The sequence below is a fragment of the Maylandia zebra genome, linkage group LG9 (assembly GCF_041146795.1).
Source record: "Maylandia zebra isolate NMK-2024a linkage group LG9, Mzebra_GT3a, whole genome shotgun sequence".
Lineage (NCBI taxonomy): Eukaryota > Metazoa > Chordata > Actinopteri > Cichliformes > Cichlidae > Maylandia > Maylandia zebra.
Genome location: NC_135175.1, coordinates 20385932 through 20409169, shown reverse-complemented (window position 1 = coordinate 20409169; position 23238 = coordinate 20385932). Strand labels below are relative to the sequence as shown.

At 42.2% G+C, this 23238-nt stretch overlaps 1 protein-coding gene across 2 annotated transcripts in view; it reads right to left on the bottom strand.

Annotated features, from left to right (window-relative positions):
• arfgef1 (ADP-ribosylation factor guanine nucleotide-exchange factor 1 (brefeldin A-inhibited)) overlaps window positions 1–23238 on the bottom strand; it is a 52346-nt gene that overhangs the window by 25725 nt on the left and 3383 nt on the right. The window contains exons 3-8 of one of the 2 annotated variants that reach the window (XM_012917900.4): window positions 10480–10510; window positions 5600–5756; window positions 5245–5391; window positions 3555–3734; window positions 3077–3130; window positions 731–1088 (exon numbers count right to left, since the gene is read on the bottom strand). In XM_012917900.4, the coding sequence (XP_012773354.1) occupies window positions 731–1088; window positions 3077–3130; window positions 3555–3734; window positions 5245–5391; window positions 5600–5756; window positions 10480–10510 (927 nt within the window). The remainder of the gene's footprint in view (window positions 1–730; window positions 1089–3076; window positions 3131–3554; window positions 3735–5244; window positions 5392–5599; window positions 5757–10479; window positions 10511–23238) is intronic. The other variant, XM_004546637.4, reaches the window with a different exon arrangement.

Here is a 23238-nt window from a genome sequence, read left to right as displayed (position 1 = left end):
AATTTTGGCCCACTCTTCTTAACAACATTGCTTCAGTTTCTGGAGGTTTGCAGGAATTTGTTTATGCACAGTTCTCTGAAGGTCTCACCATAGCATTTGAGTCAGGCTGAGGTCTGGACACCTTGATTCTTTTCTTCTTCTGTCATTTTGTTGTAGATTTGCTGCTGCACCCAAATTATAGCTTAGAGATCTTTTAAAACCGCGTGTGGAGTGCAGTAAAAGGGGCCAGCATGCAAAAAGTTACAATGTCACTAAAAAACATTTTTATTCTCCTCTTCAGATTCTACAGTAGTTCCCTCATTAAAGGAGCTTCTGCAACACTATCTGTAGTATCAAATATCTGCAACAGAAAACACTGGTTCTTGCAGTTTCTTTTTAATTATTACACCAAACTGCAAAGCATTTTAAGCACGAGGCTTTTACAGTTTGCATTCAAGGTGCTGTTTACTCTGGACAAGTTGATACAACTCAAACGACATGCCACGTGCTCTTGAACGTTACGCCGTGTGCCTGATATATTTAAAGCGACAGTTAAACAGCACTTAGCTGTGAGAGAGTTGATCGCTTTTAGTGGCCAAACATGGTGGCACAGGGAGAGATTAAACTTAAAAAACAAAAAAGCAAGATAATGGGTTCATAATCAGGGAAGAGATATTTTGTGATTGTCCGTGTCTACTGACAGAGAAAGAGAAAATGGAAAAAAAGGAAGAAACTCTGCGTGCAGCCTTACTTTCTGCCGCTGCAGTGGCTTGGTCTGCCTCGGTTTGTTCACTTTCAGCCACGCAGAACTCTGAACCGTTTTCTGGGTCTGGGTTCTCTCCCTTCTCCTCCTGCTCCCTCTGCTCCTCCTGCTCTTTGAGGGCAGACCTGCCGCTGCTCTCCGGGGCCGGTGTCGAGGGCGTCGATGGGGTGGACGGGGTGGTGATGCTGGGAGTCGGAGGGGTGAGGGGCCCGTTGGCCTCCCGTGTCGGACCCTTCGCCGGCGAATGAATGTGGGTCTGGTGCTGGGCGGAGTCTGGCTCGGTGTGCTGAGTGACTGGGGAGTGCTGCCTGTGCCGCTCTCTCTCCAGCTGTTTTGCTTCTTGCAGCTGTAAGCAGGGGTGGGGCCCACACACACACGCACACACAGACAAAACATAACAGCAAAGCACACATAGACAGACAAAGCATGCAAAGAACAGCAAAAGCATCATAGAAGACAGACGCATGCAACACACAGACACACAGAGGACAAAAAAAAGCAAAGGTTAAGCATATAAACAAACTCATCAACAATTACAAGTCTGATCAGCCTGTCTAGATTCCCTGAAGACTCACTGAGCCACAACACTCCCAGATGTCAAAGCAGAGAACAAAAGATGACTACAGATTGTAGTTGTAGTATACAAAAAAAAAGCAGTACAGTTTGCCAGCATACATCAGATGTGTGTTCATATGGAGATGCGTATGAAAATGCACGCACTGAGAAGAAAGACATGCCATTAAAAAAAACAGCAATCAGACAAACTTCAAGGAATCAGTTCATGCTGGCCCGTGTCAACGGGGTCTACTCTAACCCGCCGGTGCTGCAAAATATTTCTGGTGGAAAAACGGCTGTCCCGGCTGATGTGTCACAGCTGACATGTGCAACCGCTGCTTCTGACGGGGAGCGCCGCAAAGTGTTGCCATGCTTTAGCCGGGCAGGGCACAGACCAAAAGTGGGTCATAAATCATTTGCACATGCTCATAATCTATTAAAAAAAACATTACATGTTTGTGAAAGTTGTGCTGATTGCCTCCTGGAAAAGGCTTCTGAGAAAACAAAGAGATATTTAAGGAAAAAAAAAAAAAACAGTTTAACACTTCAGTGCTTGACAGCAAACACCGATCCGTACGAGGAAAAAAAATAACTACGAGCAGCGGCAAGAACAAGAACCCAGCGGTGCATTTTGCCATCTGAGCGTGCGTGTGATGATTTGCCGACAATAAAGGTTAAAAGGCAAATGACAGACTCAAGAGTCAAAGAGGAGAGGCGCAGCAGCTTGAAGGGGGGGACGTGGGTCACAGATGAAAATACAAACAGTGTGACACATTTACCAAACAATGTGATCTTTCGAGCTACGGCGACTCTCTTTCGAATTCAGAGCTTTAATTAGAAGAACAAATGAGCCAAAATGAATTTGTTTCAATGAATTAGCCTGTCTGTATCCATTACTAGCCATAAGACACAATTACACTATCAGTATTATTACATTCAATCATTTGACTATTACAAAGCAAACCAAAAACTGACTCCTCTCATTAAACTCGTTGCGTCTTACTCTCAAATCAACACTCTCGATAATTAAACCAGACTGCTGATCTTGTCGCATTAAATGTAATCGAATAGATTCAGTGACACGGCATTGCGAATGAAACGATTAGTATTGAATACGAGTGACGGTAGCGGGACAGGACGAAGGCGCCTCAACTGGGAGGTTTGGGCGAAGACAAACTAAGCTCATTATTTAAATGCCACCTCAGTCGGATAGTGTGATAGCTGTGATCACAGCGTGCAGAATACTTCTACACACAGACACACAAAGTGGATCTCCCTGTGCAGCAGCAGCAGCACTGGGCAGGCAGCGACAGCACAACAATAGGCCTCTGCCTTAAAGTCTGCCTCGTCTACCGACTCCTGCCTCGCATTTCTCCGTCTGACTCGGTATCAATGGCTCATTGTTCTGAAAGCCCTCTCAAGAAGCAAAGCATAAGAAAACTCGTCAGGAATGAGACGGGCGCAGCTGACCTGCTTGTACAGCGTTTACCGCGCCCAGGTGTGACTGTAAACTAAAATGTTAACTGGTGCGGGAGGAAAGCGAGATGATTTGTGGGCAAGTCAACAGAAGCCACAGCAAGCATACGGTGGAAGAAGTGCACAGCATACCTGCTCCTGTGCGGTGCAGGAGCAAAAAGGAGGAGAGAACGGATGAGTGCATGGATGGATGAGTGAGGGAAGGAAAAAAAAAAAAAAGCTCTAATGCGCAAACACAGATGCACAGAGAAGAGTTTAGAAGAGGTCGGATCAGGCATGTCACGGCAGTCCTGCACGCTTTACCTGGCGGTCACGCTTTCTGGAGGCCAGAGACCAAGATAGCCTGTGATTTGTAAGCTATGTGTCCAAAAGGAAAGGAGGGAGGCAGGTGAGGAAGGGGGGGAAAAAGTGTCATTCAAAAAGAAAAAGATGACATTAGAGCAAGCTTTTTTTGCCTTTTTTTCTGAAGGCAATAACTAAAATGTCCCTCTGGACACAAAGCAAACAACAGATTTTAATTAAATCTGGTGGCTCGAGTAAACCAGTCACAGAAAGCAAAGACATTATTTCCAATCCACTCTGACTCCAGATTTGACTGCAGCATAGATTTGTTTAGGCTAGCGCTATAATTTATTTAATACTCATATTAGCTTCACTGGCTTTTATGCATTAGTGACAGCATCAGTGATTCAGACAGCCGCTCCAAAGATGAGCTGTCCATGGTGTCTCTACATAAACAGAATTCTGTGCGATTCGGTGTTTACAGAGGCTTCGAACATACTGCTTGGTTCTCCATGCGTGCGAAGATAACGTTGAGCATCTGTGTGAGCGTGGCCTTGGCTGTGGTCTGATTGATGAGGTTCTTGCTGGCCAGGTAGATGTTGTAACAGGTGCGGACGGCCTGCAGAACAGTACCCTCGTGGATTTCTATATGCTGAGACGTCACCGCTGTCAAGAGAGCCTGAAAGGAAAGACCAAAAACTACCATTAACTGCTGACGCAGGACGAGAAAAAGCCGAGAATCGCAGCTGCGCAAAAAACCAAAAGCCAAACACTGATGCAGTCAAGAACAGCTGGACGTTTCAGCATTCGAAATCTTAAATGCAAACATCTCTCAAAAGTATAGGGCTGTGCGATATGACCAAAATCTCATATCCCGATATAAGACATTTATCGTCCTGACAACGATATAAATCACAAAATCTTCTGTAAATTCTGTGAATCTCGGGCAGCTCGACTTGCGTAAAGTGTTTCCAGCTGGGCGTCGTGTACCTGGAGACGAATGTTTTAACCGATGCATGAAACTACACATTTTTAGGCAAAGGTTGTAACGGCCGCCGTTTTCTTTGTGAGTATTTATTACACGCCGTGCTGCGGGGAAAAGCCTGTTCTAACGTTTGAGTCTAAGGTTTATTTTTTAGCACCTGACGGCTCTTTTTTGCTTCTCATCCGTCAAAACTCTGCATACTCAATCACATGATTCAGTTTGTTTTGAAAAGTCTCAACAGGATCTTGAGCTTTATTGTGAAAGGTTTACATGGAAAACAAACAAGCGGACAGCGGAGCCACGCGATGGTTTTACCATCGTTGTTGCTAACGACAACATGTAAAAACAGGCGCTTGTCCGTCTGTAGTGTGGTTATATTAAATATAAGAGAACGAGAGAACTTTAAGAAATTAATATAGCTACAGGTCACTACAGTAACCGTCAAAACGATGAAAAAATATTGCTGTAAACAGTTTATTTTGCAACACCACGAAACAAACGATAGCGTAATAGGAAACGATAGACGTTTGTATATCGTCATCCCATATATATCGTTATATTGAACAGCCCTACAAAAGTATGTCAGAAAATCTAGTTTATTGAACTTTTTCTGATGCACAAACTTCAAATAAGCTCATAACCTCACAGCTACGAGGGAGGAATCCCCGCCCACAGACCTAAATAGGGTCACTCACAGGTGTAAAAAAGGGGAGCAGCCATGAAGCTAAGTAGAAGTCTTTAAAACCAAAGTCACTGTGGCTTTGTCCATTTTTATATAGTCTATCAGGAGAACAACACAATACACCACAAAGCAGGGACAGCAAGTTATTAACAATAAATATAAAACAGATTCACAACTAATATTAAAACTTAAATAGTTGCCACTATCACTGACTTTGTCAGGTAAGTCTCCGAGATAAAATGAAAAAGTAATCGTATTTACAATATAATTACAGATTGTTTTTCAAATGACATACATATTAATAAGGTAAAATAATATTGTATTATTCAACAGTCCAGCAGGATTATCTGCTGCAGCCACAAACAGCAAGTGTTATTAAAGATTGCTGCAGATCAAAGCCACATAAAGACACAGATGTGGTCTTTTAAGGAATGACTGTCGGCTAATTAAATTCTCTAAAGTGTGTATTGAGCGTGTCTGCGACAAGCTGCGATATGTCAGAAGAGGGGGACGGCAGCACACCTTAATAATCTGTAGCTGCACGCCCTCGTCAGTCTGAGGTCCTTGAAAACAAGCGCAGATGGTCTCGATGATCCTGTCGATGAGCTTCTTGCCCGGAGCCGTGCTGTCCGGGGCGCTGCCCGTCAGGTGGCCATACGCTATCAGCTTCTAAAAGTCACACGAACATGCAGACGTAAACACACATATGCAAAAACACAACTAAACGACCTGGTAGCATGGAATTAAAAGAACTTATTTTTCTTCAAAGACATCCAAAGATACAGTAAAGGCAGAGCCCAGCACACAGTTCGCTGCCATAAAGTAACACTCGTGCAAGCACTCGGGGGCCTGCGGTGTGACTTGTCCCGCCACTGACCTGTAAACAGTCGAGCGAGGTGATGACGATGCGGGGACATTTGGATTGACATGCCAGCTCAAACGGCAAGAAGTACTTGTCGGCTTCAATGAAGTTGGTCTTTGATTTGATTGGCGGTAAAGTGCTGGAACCTGATTTGCCATCTCCACCGGGTGGACTGGGGAGGGAAGGAAAATAAATACATTTTAAAAAAGAGGAAGAAAGGGACAGAGACTGTGAGATAAACACTGTGGCTCCGCGGTCCCGTCTGTCATCTGGAGTCACAAGAAAAGAAACGGGGCATAAAAATCAACATGACACACTAACACTTTTGTTGACATCCAAGCCTGAAACAAACACGAAAAAGCGCCGGGGATGGCGTGCTTCACTATAAAGAACAACCTCTGCTTGCTCCACAGCTGAAGCAGGACATCAAACAAGCTAAACCAAAGAAGACCCTGTGCTTTATCCTGTTCCTGAGGGGGAAAAGGAATAGTAAGAACAGATTTTATTACACTGAATTTAATGTAGTGCCTGGGGTAGTAATCCCAGAGGTTTTGTAATTCAAGCTTTGCCATGGGTCCATGCTGATAAAGCATCTCCTCCTGCACGACTGGTAACTGCACAGCTATTTTTTCGGAATTTTTAAAAGACCGGAGACAGCCTTAAAATATAGACCATCGCTTTCAGCAGCCATGTCTTTACAGCATCCCTAAGCGCTACCACCACACCCAGACTGCACAAGCTGGAAGAGGAGAAGAACAGAGAAAGGGAGGGAGACGGCTAGCGGTGGAGGGGGCTGCATTGTTTATGTCTTGGCAACGGAAAAAGGACGAGTTCAGCTCTTTTTTAGAGGGACGACCACGCCGAGCATAGAAGGGCACAATCAGAGACAGAGAAAGAAGCGAGGACTGATCGCTTGTACAAGAAGAGAAGAGGGAAAAAAAGGATTCAGAGCCAGTTAAAAACGAAAGAGGCATCAAGCAGCATGAATTCACCAGGAAAATGAGAGTGCTCAGAGAAGAGCAGAAGAAGGGAGAACGCTTAGAGCGCTGGAAAGGAATATAATATAAGTTGTCTGAAAGCAGCCGAGGAAATGGGTATTAATTACCACAAATTAAAGATGATTGGACAGGGAAGGAGCTACAAATATCGAGCATAAAAATGGAAAACATGAACCCGTTTACCAGGCTTACAGTCTTCTTCAAAAACATTGTGGACAACAACATTAAAATGATTAAAAAGATCTTTGCTATGATTCAGCAAGAGCATCCACTCTGTCAGCTTATTACTGGTCTGACCCAGTCTCAATTTCTCTCTCAGCTATTATGTTGTGGATCTGCAGGGAGCTCGTCTCCGCTGGTTTATCCCTGAACTCCCTGCTTAATGTCACCTGGCCTGCTCAGCCCTTTATTATAAGCCCAATGTCAGGCTCAGGCTGCTTATAAAACATAAACACTATAAAACTGAGTTCTAGTCAGACAGCACAGCCAGCACATCCTGCAGCTATGTTATTACATGGAACTGAATACTGCATTCAATTAAATGCTGAAGTCAAAGGTTCATCTTTATCTTGGAAACAAGCGCTTAAAAATCCTTACTGGAGCCATGTTTCCTTACAAGCTCTCAATCAGGTCACATGTGCTTTCATTAGCAGCTGCACTTTGCTTTTAATTTCATAGCTTTCAAAGCTTATCTAATTTCCTGGCAAAGAAAACGAAAAGAATGCATAGAATTTATCTTATTGTGTACTACTTCAGGACTTCAGGGCTGCCGGTTGGTCAAATCTGTCACCTTTGGACAGAACCAGAGCGTTTCCTCCATCTTTATCCTGAGCTAATCTCTACAAAGACACATCAGCATTTAAATAAGCACAGTTCTCAGACGAGGGAGAGAAAATCGGGTGCTGGAAGCTTTCAGTCTGTTTGCATTACATGCTGTGTTGGCCGATCATACAGCAGGCTTTGGCCTGTATGCAGGTAAACAGTCTGTGTTTTGGCAAATGCAATCCCCATTTTGCTTTTCACACCGACTCCAAACCAGTGTCCATTTCCTGATGACAATTTAACTTTGAGCTTTTTAAAAAAATTTATTGACATTCTTAAAGAAAGACCTGTGCACAAAACAGGAAGTGGTAAAGCGTCAGAATGCTAGCTGTTGTTTCTAGATGCTACGCCATATGGACAAAAGTATTAGGACACACCTCGTTGCCACAGGTTTATAAGAAAAAAAAACAAAAAACAAGCAATTCGCCATGCAGTCTGCCTTCACAAGCACTTGTAAAAGAATGGGTCGCTCTAAAGAGCGTAGCACTGTAACAGGATGCTACTGTTGCAACAAGGCAGTTTGTGCAATTTCTTTCCGACTAGTTCAACTGCAAGTGGTATTATTACAAAGTAGGGCTGCCACGATTAGTCGACTAGTCACGATTACGTCGACTATCAAAATCGTCGACGACTGATTTAATAGTCGACGCGTCGTTTGAAGCTTTGTAAGATCACAAAAGGCGCAGGAATAAGTAGTAGGATTTAAGAGTGTAATAACGGACTGAAACAGAAGATGGCAGCACTGCATGTACAAGGATGCCAGCTGCCGTTAAACCCCGAAGAAGAAGAAGCTTTGTCCCAGAATTCATAGCGCGGCCCAGCTTAGTTTACAACGATGGCGGCAGCTAGTTAGTTTTAATATTACTCTTATTATTCTTTCTGGGTCACAAAATAAACGTTTAACATATTTTCAGGCGAGAATGTAGCTGTGTAAACCTCAAATAACTGCTCAGTTATTCAAGACACCACATATTTTCAAAAGCGCTCCGACGTTTTCGGAGACGTCTGTTACCCACTAGCTCGATAGCGAGCCGGGGGCAAGGCTCACTGGAGCCCGTGAGAACACCGGACTCCCGGCAAATCGTTTTCAAACCCACTGCTGTCTTTCGCTACTCAGGTTAAACATGATATATGAGTCACTTAGATAACTTCAAAATGTTATTGTTTGGCTTTTTTTAGTATTTTATTTGTTCCTGAGTAAATCGGTTTGGCTGAGATTAAAGTTATAGTTTTTACACAGCTGAATAAACGTCAAGCAGACAGCTGATTATCAGAAGTGTGAGATGCTGGAGAATATACTCCGGTGTCCTGTTATATTTTAGATAGCAAGGAGTTTATTAACTTTCACCGAAACAATCTGCAAATTTCATTAAAATTTAATAAACTATCATCTTGTCTTTATTTTTAGTTAGCATATACCTTAAACACTTAAAGCTGTAAGCTAATGATAGTTATATAAGAGCAGATGCTGCTGGTGCAATAAGCTGTATGTTTTACGTCCAATGGATGCATGCTCTGATTAGTCGACTAATCGCAAAAATAATCGGTGACTAGTCGACTATCAAAATAATCCTTTGTGGCAGCCCTATTACAAACTGAAAGGCATTAGGAACACAGCAGCTCAAAGTTACAAAGCTGGGTCGCTGCGTGCTGAGACACATAAAAGTTGCCAACCCTTGCTGACTCTATACCGACAGAGCTCCAGTCCTCCTCTGACATTAACATCAGCACAAAAGCTGTGTACTGGGAGCTTCATAGCATGGGTTACCATGGCTGAGCAGCTGTAATTACAGTGTATGTTATCAAAGTATGGCAGACGGGTTTATTGGAAGACCAAAAGCTGGATCTAGTCTTGCAGATTAGTGCGTTATCGACGCTGTAATTTTTGGCAAGAATGCAATTTTAAAGACACTTACTTGAAACCAAGATACAGAACAAGTCCTGAGAATATTGGAAAGTTTCAATGTTTAGTGGTCCCAGAAAACTGAGAAAACCTAATTCATGTAAACTCATGTAAACTGTACCGAGTGCAGGTCACTTTGTAGAGCTTAAATGTTTGATCTTTCAGGCCTTTACGTGGTGTGGTAGTTAACTGATAAGAGCATTTTTTTAAGATTATGAAATGATTCTGGAATAATTTCCTAAAACACCATTAATGGTTTTCATACAACATGAGCTTTATGTGGCTGCTTTGTTTAAATATCACAGTGATTAGATTAGCCAGTAATGCTTAGTACCCGTTTCCTTAGCATATATTTAGCTATCGTAACAAGATTTGATTTTAAACAGTGATTTGAAATGTACTTAGTTAGACACTGCCCATGCCTACTATTGCAATTACATTACAGAATGAATGCACAGAGAAAACCTATTTAAACTGGGCTGCAGGCTCAACCAGGGTGTTTGTATTCATAAGTAGCAAAGCTAGAGTATTGCATCTATCCGAAAAGAGTTGTAAAGCACCTGAGGTGAAAACACAAGCAGCAATACTTCTGTGAGCCTGGTGCTGGCTGCACAGAATCCCTAACCTTAAAATTCAGATGAATTTTGAGTCACTGGTAAATCTAATTTGGAGAGAAGTGAGTGAAATAATAGGGAAGGATTGTGTGCGAAGGGGAAAATGATGAGGGACAGAAATGTAAGTGGGAAATAAAAATGAGCTGGCGTGAGGAAGAAAGGATGGGGAAGAGGCGAGGTGGCATTCATGCTACATTTCATTCCAAAGCCCATGATACTTCGAAGCCCATTCATGAGCACCCCACACATTCACACACACACACACACAGGCATTAGGCAGAGCTTCATGAAGAAATCCATTAATGAGAAGGCAAGACACTGTTGGGAACAAGCCAGGCAGAGAGCCACAAACAAAAACACCAGAGACATGCACATGAACACCCACACACGCACATACACAGTTTTAATCCCCTTTACGCGTCTGAACACAGGCAAAAGCAGCAGAAAGACTTGCAAGTGAGTCATGAATTTTACAGTGCCTGAACACGCAGGGAGTGACAAAACCCGTGAAATGACCTTTGCTGCCTTATTGTGTGACTCCATTCATCAACTGCTTACCTTAATTTTTCCGATTCTTCTTTGATTTCCTCTGAAAGACAGAAAAAAAAAGTAACATGTTAAATAAGTCAAATATAGGAATCTGTGGACAGTATTTTACATATTTTTTAATATCTGAAAGCTCATATTATGCATGGCCAAAAGTTTCAAATGATCAGGTCAATTTATGCAGAAATAATCCCTCCAAACTGACATCTATGTGCAGCCACCAATTTCCTTCCCAGAGGAACTGTTGGCACCCTTCAATAAGGTTTTAGCTGGAGCCAAAGGAAAATTAATTAATTCTGGACAATAGATGTTTATGGTTTAGCAAATATTCATAAATGACAACAAAGTGTTTCAGTTTCACACCTCCCAAAGGCTGATTCAGAGTGAGGACCCCCCCCTGCCTCCAAGCTACAATGCAGCTGCACACATCCAACATATCTGCAATCTTAGTGCATCAACATAGTAAATTTTCAAACACATCTGCATTCAAAAGATCTAAGTTGATGCTTTAAGTTGATGCGGTCACTGAACAGCTTGTTGGGGTGGGGTTCCGCCTGAATGCGCTTGTTTCGTCATGGTGATGGTCTTGTTTGCGTCCCTAACGGCAACTAGAGAGGAGACTGGTTTGTGTATTGCCTCAGCTGCAGCACTCAGTCCCCAAAATGTAATCATTATTCAGTGTGCGCCGTGTCCGTGAGCCAGGCCAACATTTGTGTTTATTTCACAGATCTCCAGGCTTGAAAGCAGTTGTATGAACTTGCTGAGCACTGACACAGAAGAGCAGGAAAATAAGAGAGGCAGACACACAGAGGGAGGGATGAGAGAGAGAGATGGAGAAGCTGAGACAGAAATAGAGCTAGAGAGAGCGGAAGAGAGGCCAATTGGTACTAGACATTAAAGGGAGCCTTCAATGAGGAAGCTTTTAAAAAACACAGTGTCAATCGTCCTCACAGAATTGCACAAGCCTAGCGATGATTGGGAAAAACCCCAGTAATGAAATGACAGCTCAATTATTTCACTGCTGGAAGGCTAACGGGTCCTTTCAAAGAAATCCACTTGGTGAGAATATTTAGCTCTTAACACTGTGGAAGTAAATTAAAGCTGGTTTCAACCATGTTTGACTGCGCAACTCAGGAGAGGACGATTTTCCGAACTGTCTGATGCTAATTTATACATCCGTTTACATGCAGTCACAACCGGCCCACAGGACTTTTGTTCACATGGATTCAAATCTGACATAAGATCAAAGCAATGATCATCTTTTAACGTCTTTATTCTACAGCAGACAGAACAGGATCGTGACTGCTATGTCTAAATCATCTATTTAATAATTAATGAATAACAAGGCTGTGACAGTTTCCCCCATTCTCTTGATTCAGTTAAAAAGCATGATTGTAGAAGCTGAGCTGATACTAAGGCAGATATTTTCACTTATTAGCAACAGGACATCAGAGGATCTATCTCACCTTATGCCTAGCATCCATTTTTCAACATATATTTCTAGTATATGCTCTGAATATGAAACATGTAATCGGTAAACAAATGATATTTGACCTGAAATTGCGAGACAGAGATTAAGTATTAGTGTATGTTATCTGAATTGGTTACATAATTTCGAGGTTACATAGGAGTGGGAAATCATGTGTGCCTTCAGAGATAACGAATCATATTACAGTGATTATCATGATGTTGCTTAACAACAGACAGAAGACTGTAGATCAGCACATCTCTGAACAACATTTCTCTGCCACATATAAAACTGCACAGGAACGAGTCAAGAGACACAACAAAGAAACCCAAGAGTGCAAATCCATGGCCTCCATGCAGTCCCAAAGGATCCACTCCAGTATACCCAAGGAGGACCCGCACTATAGTGAGAAGGGGGTTTTAACATTGTGGCTGATTGAGCTATTCTTCCATACTTAGCCATCTTCACCTGGTTTGTTGTCACCCTGTGTGTGTTCGTGCAGGAGCTGTATGTAGCCCAACGCACAGTGTCAAAAAACAGGGTTCCTGCTGCTTTGTTTTAGATGCAAAAGTCTCAGATATTCTCAAACTGGTTTCTTGAGCATGAGCAATGAGTTCATTGTACTCCAATGCACTCCATAGCCACCAAATCTCAATCCAATAGAGGACCTCTGGGATGGGCTGGAACAGCAGATTCACATCATAGATGTGCAGCTGATAAATTTGCAACAACTGTGTGATGCTGTCATGTCGATATGGACCAAAATCTCTGAGGAATTCTTCCAGCACCCATGTTGAATCTGTGCCACAAAAGGATCAAGGCAGTTCTCAAGGCCAACATGGTACTAGCAAGGTGTGCCGAATTAGGTGTCGATTGCCGACCAATTGTTTAGGGCTGAAACAATTAGTCGGCATAATCGATGACGCCCATAAATAAAATTCTCAACGCGTCATATGTGCTTTTGTAACTGCATTACACTACAGGAAGCTATGGTGGCAGTATCGCCTATATCGCCTGCCAAGACTTTACAAGAACGAAGAAGAACTTAGTTCGCAAATGGCAAAACAGGAGGAGGGAAGAAAATGGAAAGCATTTCACAGAAAACAATAAAGTTTGTGCAACGCAGAGCTTTCCTTCCACGACAGCACTACTGCAGTGCACGAGCATTTGAGACGCTGGCACCCTGAAGCTGTAATATCAACTCTGAATGGGTCAGTTTTAGAGTTAGAGTTAAGTTAGTGTGTCGCATTGATACCTCGTTTAGTGAACACCATTTCAATTTTGACCAAACCTTGACCAATTAGCTCTTAAGAAATAGTCTCCAAAGTGAATAATCATTAACGTCCGATCTTTCAGATTTCTATCCCTTCAGTTTAACAGGAAAAAAGCAAACGTGATAGAAAAAGACCCAGTCAAACATCAGTGCTACATCACTGCAGGCACTGCATGTTACCATGAAAGAAAACGTGGTGTAAAATTGCATCTCTCCTGCTCTGCTTACTGTCGGTATTGCATGACACTAAAATTCCAATAAGTCTCTAGAGGCCTCTATTATGGGATGTGTGAAACTATAATCGTGCTGACCCCTGGCTATTCCACTATCAACATTAGCTTCACGTCAAGCAATTACTTGGATTGCTATCAGATTTATGCAAATGCACAGAGAAGTCAAACAAGCAGCCAGTACAAAACCAGTCATTTTGACAGGAGGGGTGGGGACTGTCACGTTGACTGTGTAAGTAAGCATCAAGTAATTAGCTCCGTGCATCGATGAGAAACTGTCACCTCGGGATTTGAACACTGAAACCATAGCAACAGTGGCTGGTGGTAATAATGATAAGGAGGAACAGTGCTGGACACTCCTAGGATTGGACAGACATGAGATGGATGTTAAAGTTATGGAAAATTATGGCCGCTTTGCCAGTCGTGGGTTTCAAAGCAAAACATATGCAGAGTTGTGAGGCAAAGCAGGAAGTGGGCAAAGATGAGAGAGTAGCATTAACACACACAGAACCCTAGACACTTATTAATTTGTCTCCACTTTTACTAACTGAGTCATGATGTAATGGTTTCCTTCCTTGGATACTGAGCTGAATTACGTTGCTATATAAAAGCCAAAACACTGCACTTGTCACAAACAAGACAAGGAAGCACAAATGAGCTATCAAAGTGTGATCTGTGGTCTCAATCAGAAAACTCACAGGCACACTTTTGGCCAGAAGACACGAGTAAAAAGTTCAATGTAGTGGAAGAAATGAAGAAAAGCACAGGCCAGAAAACAGCCAAAGGGTCCAATCTAGACCCAATGGATGGCTTCGCAAAGTGTGAAAACTGCAGGGTAGGAGGGCATCATTTTAAACTTTCCACTTCATTTAAAATTAAAGTTATTATGAGAGTGCTTATCTGATCTTTCGGTTTCCCTGCCAGTTTTACAGCCTTCTTACCGACAAGGAAACCAGCCCCACCCCGCAGAAGAACACTAGTGTTTCTATGATGACAGAAGATAAAGAGCTGTTTGAACAGTATGCCTTAACAGCTTTATATTCTTACTTAGCAGAGGAAATTTTTTAATCAGTGTAAACATATTTAGGATGTTTTGGGTTTTGTTTTTGTAGCAAAATAAAGAAAAAAGAAAAGAAAAAGATTACTGGTTATTTAATGGTTTGAATGGTCTATCCCACTAGAGATCAAACTGGGCTGTAATTGTCCAATAAACCAAACTATCTAAAGGAGCCTTCCCACATAGGATATCTCCAAACTTTAGTTTGCTATCACAAGCTGATAGAAGTCAACCCTTTGTGATTTATTTACCAAGCCTCATTCTTGATTTACGATATCTTCAAGGTCAGCAACAAAGAAACCAAGGTGTACCAAGGTATTTAGTGTTAGTGCTGCATAACTAAAGCTTTCTGCACACTTGTTTGTGGTATAAAAGAGGAAATAACAGGAGAAGAGAGTAAGACCTCCTCCACACAGCTGTCACATGGGGTGACAGTGATGCAGATGAAGCCAATTGGCTCACTGCTTTTCAGTCCGATGAGCACACTTGGAAAAGAGCAGGGGTCCACTGAAGGGGCTTTTGTGGGCCAGCTGATAAAACTTGGAAACTTTGTAACTAAAACTTCAAAAATCAGACTGCCCCATAGGCAGAGATTTCTCAAAATGAACAAGAATCCCAATAAAGTTGGCTCATTTGTCTAAAGTCACAAAATAGAACTAGTAGAAACATTATCAATGAAAATCAATTGTTTCAACTTCTTTCTTACTTACAGGGTTGATTTTGCTGTGCCAGGATTACAGCTAAATGACTGGCGGACAGGAAACTGCTCCGATTAATCCATAACAGGTGTCTTAATGCATCTGTTATAGGTCTCTTATAGCTTACATACACTCACAAGATACATTACAGGGAGCCATCCTGCTCATCAGCCATCGCCCACATCACAAAGCAACAAAAAGTCTTTGAAAGCTCCCCCAACTTTCTGTCTCTTCACTCTTACCCTGACTTTGACCCAGATCCTAACACTACGACTTAAATGAGCAATAATGTCTGCACATCCAATCTGACCCCCTTGGAGAGAGTCTTTTTAGGCCTGCAGTACACGTTTCTTTCATCATCCAAGGACAAGTGGGTCAACTACGTATAGAACTATGTCTTTCTCTGGTGTATAATCACACAGGACTACTTCTTAAAATGAGACGCTAGTTGTTAGATTGAGCACCTGTGTTCACACACTCCAGCTAACCCTGCCAGTCCTATAAAAAGTTTAGCCTAGATACTTTAGGGCGAGCCCACATACCCTGAGGCTGTCATTTACTGAAGTGCCCCCTTCCCAATAAAACCGTCTCTAAGCTGCAGAGAGGGTCAGTAAAAAGCTGGCTAATCATTGCTCCACTCTGCTCTGGAGTGAATGCAGTCTCCACACCTGTATAAAGGCAAGAGTGGGTAGAGTGCAGCCTCTGAGTGCTGGCAAGACTACAAAATGGGCATTTATTAATACTTTCAAGCACATAGACACAGACACACACATTCTAGTCAAGTACCTCCCCACAATAAAACCATACTGTAGCACCTGCTATATTAACAGCCTCCTGATGGGTAAGTAAAAAACCTAAACAAAAACTTCCTCATATTTAGAAAACATTCACTTCTGCAACCCCAACTAGCTTATGTATCACAACACCTATGCAAGCTGCTGAGTCAGCGCCACCAAATATCACAATGTGATTTATATCTCACTCATAACTGCTTTAACCGTTTTTATTTACGTTTCGGAGCGGATCACGGCTTCTTTTTGCTCGCGTCCCTGCCTGTGAACTAAAGTCTGCTATGTGACACCTACACATGAAGGCCGCCTGTGAAAAATTCATGAGATGATGACATCGTGAAGAGACCCGAGCTTCAGTGCCTCAGCCTGAAGCCAGCTCACACAAAACAACCAAATCCCACCCCTGACAGCATGACAGCACTACTAAAACAATGCACTTATCTGAAAAGAGCACGTAAGGCACGGTGATTTGATATTAGGGTGTGAGCCATACACAACACAGATATAACAGTATGAGCAACTAACAGCCAATAATCTGACAGATGAAAGCACAAAAACCTCATATGTGTAAGAGACAGTGCCTGACTGAGATGCTAGGATAAGCACAGCCTGATGTGAAGAGAGAGACACCAACATCACACTCAATCACTGAACCTGACAGTGAACCGAGACAGGTTCCTGTAGTGCTTTATATAATATGTGTTTCACAGGGGCTTATCAGTGATCCCCTTCAATCACACTTACACTGAGCTACAGCAAAAGCTGATCATGGCTTAGATATGTACACAACAGTGTAGTTAGCCACTTAGCATTCCAATAGGCAGCCATAGTAGATAAGGCTGATGAATCAGCACGGGAAGTATTTGGAAGCCCTGAGCAAAAGGTTAGCAGTGGGATTGTGGGAGGGTTGCCAGTTTAAAACCAGGAGAGAAGAAAATGTAGCAATGACTGAATGAGAAATATGCTGTTGACCACTACAGTTCACAGCCCGTTCCTCAAAAAGGAGTGTTTGTGTTCTGAGATTGTAAACAGCGTTGATAAAAGATGTGCTTGAATATTCATGGAAGTCTGTACCGAGGCTAAGAGTGTACTACATTTACGAGACGCCCCGGCTACACGTGGTGATGAATTGTAGAAAACGCCAAGTCTGCTAGCACGAGCAGAACAACAGCCTGCTTTCATCATACGTACAACACATCAAACTCCTGCTTCAAAACAACCTGCTCCCTCTCGTCTCCCACTGCTGCCAGGAGCTACTTGCAGACTAAGTTGAGTCTCCCCCCTTCCCGTGCGCCACCCTGCCCGAGTGCCATGACGAAGCATTCCTCAGCCTCAGCAGCAATCTGCGAGTAGCCACAGGAATAAGTCGGCAGGACCGTAAACCCTGGAGTCACACATCCTAAGGCCTCCTCATGTGTGTTTATGCATGTCGTTGGTTACTTTTGCTGCAAGTAGACATGGTGACGAGAATCGGACAAGTTTTCACTTATTTCTCTACATTAAATCTAAACAGGGCTAAAAGGCTGTAAGGCAATGAAGCTGCCCATCTCGAGAAGGTCAAGTACCAACCTAGTGTCAGAAGGAAAAGGGGTGCAGCAGGTGGTGCAAACAAAGTGCACACAAAAACTTTTGGCACCTCAGTAAACTCGCAAATGGTCGATTTCTGTTTGCCAGTTTAGCTTTACTGCTATGCAAATCAATAGGTGTTTCTCTATTTTTCTGTCTCAGTGAGACCAAATGAAAAATTTTGTTAGGATATGTTTGACATTTGCGTTTTGCTACTACCAGTAAACTCTACATGGACATCTGTGAGAGAAGGCTTGGAGCAAAAATAAACAGAAATAAAACTGTAACCCATCCAGGGTGCAATTCTTCTCCGAAATGTTGCAGTACGGTTGTCTTGTTGCAGGATTCGCTCATTATCACTGACGCCAACAACAGTGTGCACAGCAGGTAGATGCACTCAATGGCAGCCCTGAGAGGATGCGTTCACCTGGGCAAATATATCTCAGCTGACTAAAGCTGCTGGATCAACACTAATTCAATAAGTAGACATTTTTAGCCAGCGTAAAGTTCATGCGCGGAATAACAATCAAATGCAATCAAAAACGCGCATGCGCCCACACTAGAAGAAGAAAGAAAAAGAAAAAAAATCTCACGAGACCTCTAACATTTCATCAATTAAGACACAGCAGCGCATGCACACGGCTGCTACACTGGTGGGAGGGAGAGAGATAAACAGGCAGCTCTCTGGAGATGCTCCGCAACACGTCACAAGACAAGCAGCTAGAAAACAGCTCGCTGGGAGGGGACACTGGGTTCAGACACAGAGGGAGGAGAGAAAAGGGAGAAAGCGAGAGGAAGCAGAGGCAAGGACGAGGCTATTTTCCAAAGAAAATAAGCTTAATAAACCTGCCTTTTTATTAGCTCTATGATTATGGGGTTGGGTTTTTGTATGTGCAATAGAAGCATTGTGTTGCTGTTTTTGTGAAGCTGCCACCACAGTGCAGGCGGACAGTAATCATTTCTAGACTGTAATCAGACATGTTTTTGATCATCTATAACACAGAAGAAATAAGACATAAGAAAGAGAGACAATGTGAAGGATTTCACTGCAGCCTGATCAATTCCTGGACCTTGGATGAGTAAAAAAAAAAAAAAAAAAAAAAAATCTCCACTATGATAACACAACACTTCTTCACAATGGGACCGCAGCAATCGCTACCAATGCACATGCATATACATATGCAAGAGGTTAGAGGTTAATTTCTGACTCAGTTTCCATCACCTGAGAAAGGAGCTGGAGAGCGACAAAGGGCATCCGCCTTCTGCAGCACTATTTCCATTTCAAAGACTTTAGAGCCCATCTGCATTTGGCATGGATCCTGCGGTTGGCACTAACCGCACCATACGCAATGATCAGCGAACATTCATTTTAGTCAGACTGCTTTTACCCCAAAAACAATCATGATCACAGTGAAACACTACAACCCGGTATCCAGACTGTCATGATTGGATCTCAGGTACACTCAATAATCAACAAAAGGCATTTAAGCCTAATTTTTAAGCCAATATCCACACACAAGACAGAGGCTCACACTAATGCACTACATTTGACCAATCTGAGAATAAACTGTTGTTGTAGGCAAACATGGCGTAGCTGCGATCACCGAAGAAAGCCTGAGAAAAATCAGACCTCTGACATTTCTGCTGTTCACGATGAAAGAAAAGGTTGCACAGCGGTAATTACATTCGGTGTGGAAGAAGGAACGACTGTCAGAGGTTGTCTGGGCTACCTAATCACATGTGCACTCATGCGTTTGGGCATGCGTGCTTTACATTTCCGTGTGCATGTGTGTGTCCCACCAGCCCACTCACTCGCACTTGCATAAGCCCTTCTAATCACCAGTCTCACTCCCATGGCTGAATCAAGGCTCTAATTTTGTAGCCAAAAAGTCCCAAAGCGCTCTGCCTCCACAAGGTCTCGATTACTCAGCTGTTGGCTTTGTTATTAAAATTAATGCATCTTTAATAATTCCACTGTGGTTGGACACATTATGTAGCATTCTTCTATCTATTGGTATGAAATACAACCGCTTTTCTTTTAAAACCGGGTTATTATCAGCGTGCAGGCTACAGAATCTGGAGACAAACACTAAGCCTAGGGAAGGTAAATACAAGTCATTTTTGTAAGTGCACCTGTCGTCTTCTACCTGCCCTGCCATGTTTAGGGGAACTTTACACTCACAAGCACTGTGTGATACTTCATTATTACAGTGATACTGTTAGTATTATGGCAGAAGTTGGACATTTGTTAAAAAGAGAAGTTTAAAATTCCCCTCTGACATCACCTGACATTTGAGAGCTGGCACAAGGACACAAGTTGTTAACTTGTATTGTGCACTACTACTGTATCTGCACCATTTTGTACCATTTGTAGTGCAGTTTAATACAACTGTCCCTTTACATCACTCAGAAAGTGCTAGCTTGTGAGCTAGACTAACCATCAACAATGACTATGTTTCATTCCTGTCACTTCAAGACGAGCTCCATCTGCACCACACACCTGCCCTGAGCTTTACTGTTTGCTAGCAACAGCAAGCTCAGCTAGCAAAATTTATCCACAGACAGTCCATTATTAGAAATACTGGAGTTCTACTGATTTTACTCTATTAGTTATCCACACAAAGGCAATTTTATTTGCCAAGCAATTAAATGATAAATTCTCCAAAATACACCGCCACCACAGAGGCCCTTTTGCAGGGTCTCGAATCAGCAGCGGTGAAGCACAAACCTGCTAGCAGCAGCAGTTGCTGTGTCTGCCTCTACCTTTTGCCGTGCCCAAACTTTTAGCCTCAGTAAAAATTTGATGGTTGAATTGTTTTAAAAACTAAATAAATAAACTCCCTATATACACACAACTGTCATGAAAGCATGAGTTAGATACAGAAAGCAAAGGTGTTTTTTGTACCAGGCCGCACATATTTCTATTTCTGCTTATGGAGTCGGTTTCAAGTAGCCATGAGAGTATGAGTTGAATTCACTTTGTTACCACTTTGTTAAAGCTCATCCAGTTCATCCAGTTCAGGGACCTTTGTTCCACAGCATGTTCCCAATCAATCTCTACAGTCTCTACTATGTGACTACTGAAGTATTGACAGCTCTACAAGCTCAGAATACCATAATATTCATTACATTCTGATCTAAATTAAGACTCAGATTAATACACGGCTCAAATTGCAGACTTTCACAATGATAAACAATGGCACCCAGCTGGTTAACAGCCAGCATGTCTGCAGACATTGGACTTATTTATAAGTTGAACCATATTAAAGTACCTATAAACACTTATATTCCTCCAAGGTGCAAAAAAAAAAACAAAAAAAAAAACCCTCCCCACCCAAAAAATCCAGAAACTCAATAAAAAACTATAACTGCGACACATAATTTGCTCAGTAGCAAATTTACACAAATTAATACAGCTAATAGATGAATACAAGATAGATGACCCCGATAAAAAAAAAGTCCTGCAAGATGAAACTGAAAGCAACACAAAGGGAGGAGGGTTTCTCATCATGTGCCTCATCTGTTTGCAGTAGACTATAATTAATTTATCACCTGTCCCAGGACTGAAGAAGGCATCAGTGGAAAGAAATGATGTATTATGTATTGACATATCAGTGTAAGCATAACAAAGTGTGAGGAGGACAAAAACAGTCTCCTTTCTACATTCTAAACAGTCTCCACTGCACAGATAAAAGGATTATTTGTGCTTTCAGAGCTAGAATAGGCTCCGCCATGTTAACTACTCCACTGCTCGCTATCTGAACACCAGTCAACCTTTGGGGTTACAAGCAGCTTTTGTGTCTGCACTTGGTCTGGAGGGGTGGAAATGAGACAGAAATCAGGCGTGGGGCCTTTTCTTTAGGGAAACAGAAGAGAAAACATGATTGGAGAACAATTTATCCCAATAAATCTACTGTACTTCTCTTCTTACACATACATTACAATCTAAAATTAAGTAGTATAGAAATATATAGTATATAACTCTGAATTGAAGATGCTTGGAGTTTAAAGTGTTGCTTGGACAAAACAAGCAATCTGAAGGTGCCGCTATGACTCTAATAAGAAAAAAGATAATATATGCAAGTCTCGAGGTCATATCAAACCTTTCAGAGCTCCAAGATGAATTCTTTTTTCGACTGATGCCTTTCTTACTTATAAGAATTTGACCTGAACTGTGCCTGTATAATCAGATTCTAGTTAGGATCAAACAGCCCCGAACATTTACAGTACCTTGGCAAATAAAAGTGACATAAAAAAGGAGGCTGACAGCTGCTGTTGCTTCCCTCATTTACACTTTCTCAACGCCTCAATGCCCCAAATGTCTGGTGGTGTCATCAGCAGGTTACTTGGTGTGCCTCAGCTGCATAGAAATCAAAAGGAAACTGGCTGCCTTCTGCTAAATTTTCACGAGGAGAATGAAAGATGGCAGTAAAAGGTTGTCAAGCATGCAAGTTAGTGTTGGTTATTTTGCAGGAGTACAGACGTTCAAGGCTTGCCCCCCGACGGCAGCCTTGAGCTCCTGCGCTTCACATCCAGGGAAGGCTGTGTGGCATCTTTGCGCATCGTGGTCAAAAACCCCAATTAACAGACGGCACCATTCGTAACCTTGTGCTTATTGCGGTTGAGCACGTGGCGACTATGGTGCAGCTTATCACGGAGGAGCACGTGCCCACCAATCTTAATGATCAGAGGTACATTTGTCCTGTTGGCTTCCCGGTCAGCTCTAAAGAGAAGGTAGTCCATGCAAGCAGCGGCCTTGAGCTCTGTGCAAAAGTACACCCTGCAAACTCTTGCTGATTTTGTCTCTGTTTACAGCTTCATTCAAGGTTCTTTTGACCTTGGACTGGGAAAATATTTGCCACAGCAAAGCTCAAAGTGAAGTGGCATTGGCTGGAAATGTGTTTTTTGTTTGGTCCAAATTAAACCTTGTAGTGGAGCACAAATTCAGTCAATAAGCAGGAAACATTTCCTAATCATGTTGACCTCATGAGTGTTGGAGTAATAAAAATATTGATAAATGTTAGATGTATTTAAGTAGCACGGGACTTTGGCTAAATATTAAACAAGCTTCTCTTGGAAGATTTTTGACTATTAAATGTTTATTAACCTCTATGTGCCAGAGTAGCAGTTAAGGAAAGTGCAGGTACCTTTGAGAAGTCTAAGTGATAGTACACATTAACAGAGAAACCATCATTTTTAACATGACCGAACCAGTTGGCCAGATGTCTTTAATTTTCTTTTAAATGGACTCAGCCAAAGGTTGGCAGTCACAGCATCAGTGCCCTACTAGAAAAGCTAGAGTGACAAAACGCAGAACAAAGACCACCAACATCTATTCCACTTTATTTAAGAATTAATGAAATCCAGGGAGGAGATGGGCTCTACTGAACCAACCAATGAAACCAGAACTTACCATTAGCACTCCATAAGTCTGCAGGCTGAGTAAATATAGCACCTAGATGATGGTTTATTGATTATTTGTTTAGTATTCATCCTATAATGCATTCATATTTAATGAATATCACCCAAACAATCAGTACTTTACAGAAACCAAGCTGACAATAGTTATTTATATATAAAACATGTTAGATATATCTCAACTGTATCCATATTATAACATGGATTGCCCTCAGGACTGTGCAGCACATGTAGCAGGATAGCATCACCATGAAAAAGGCTAAGTAAGTA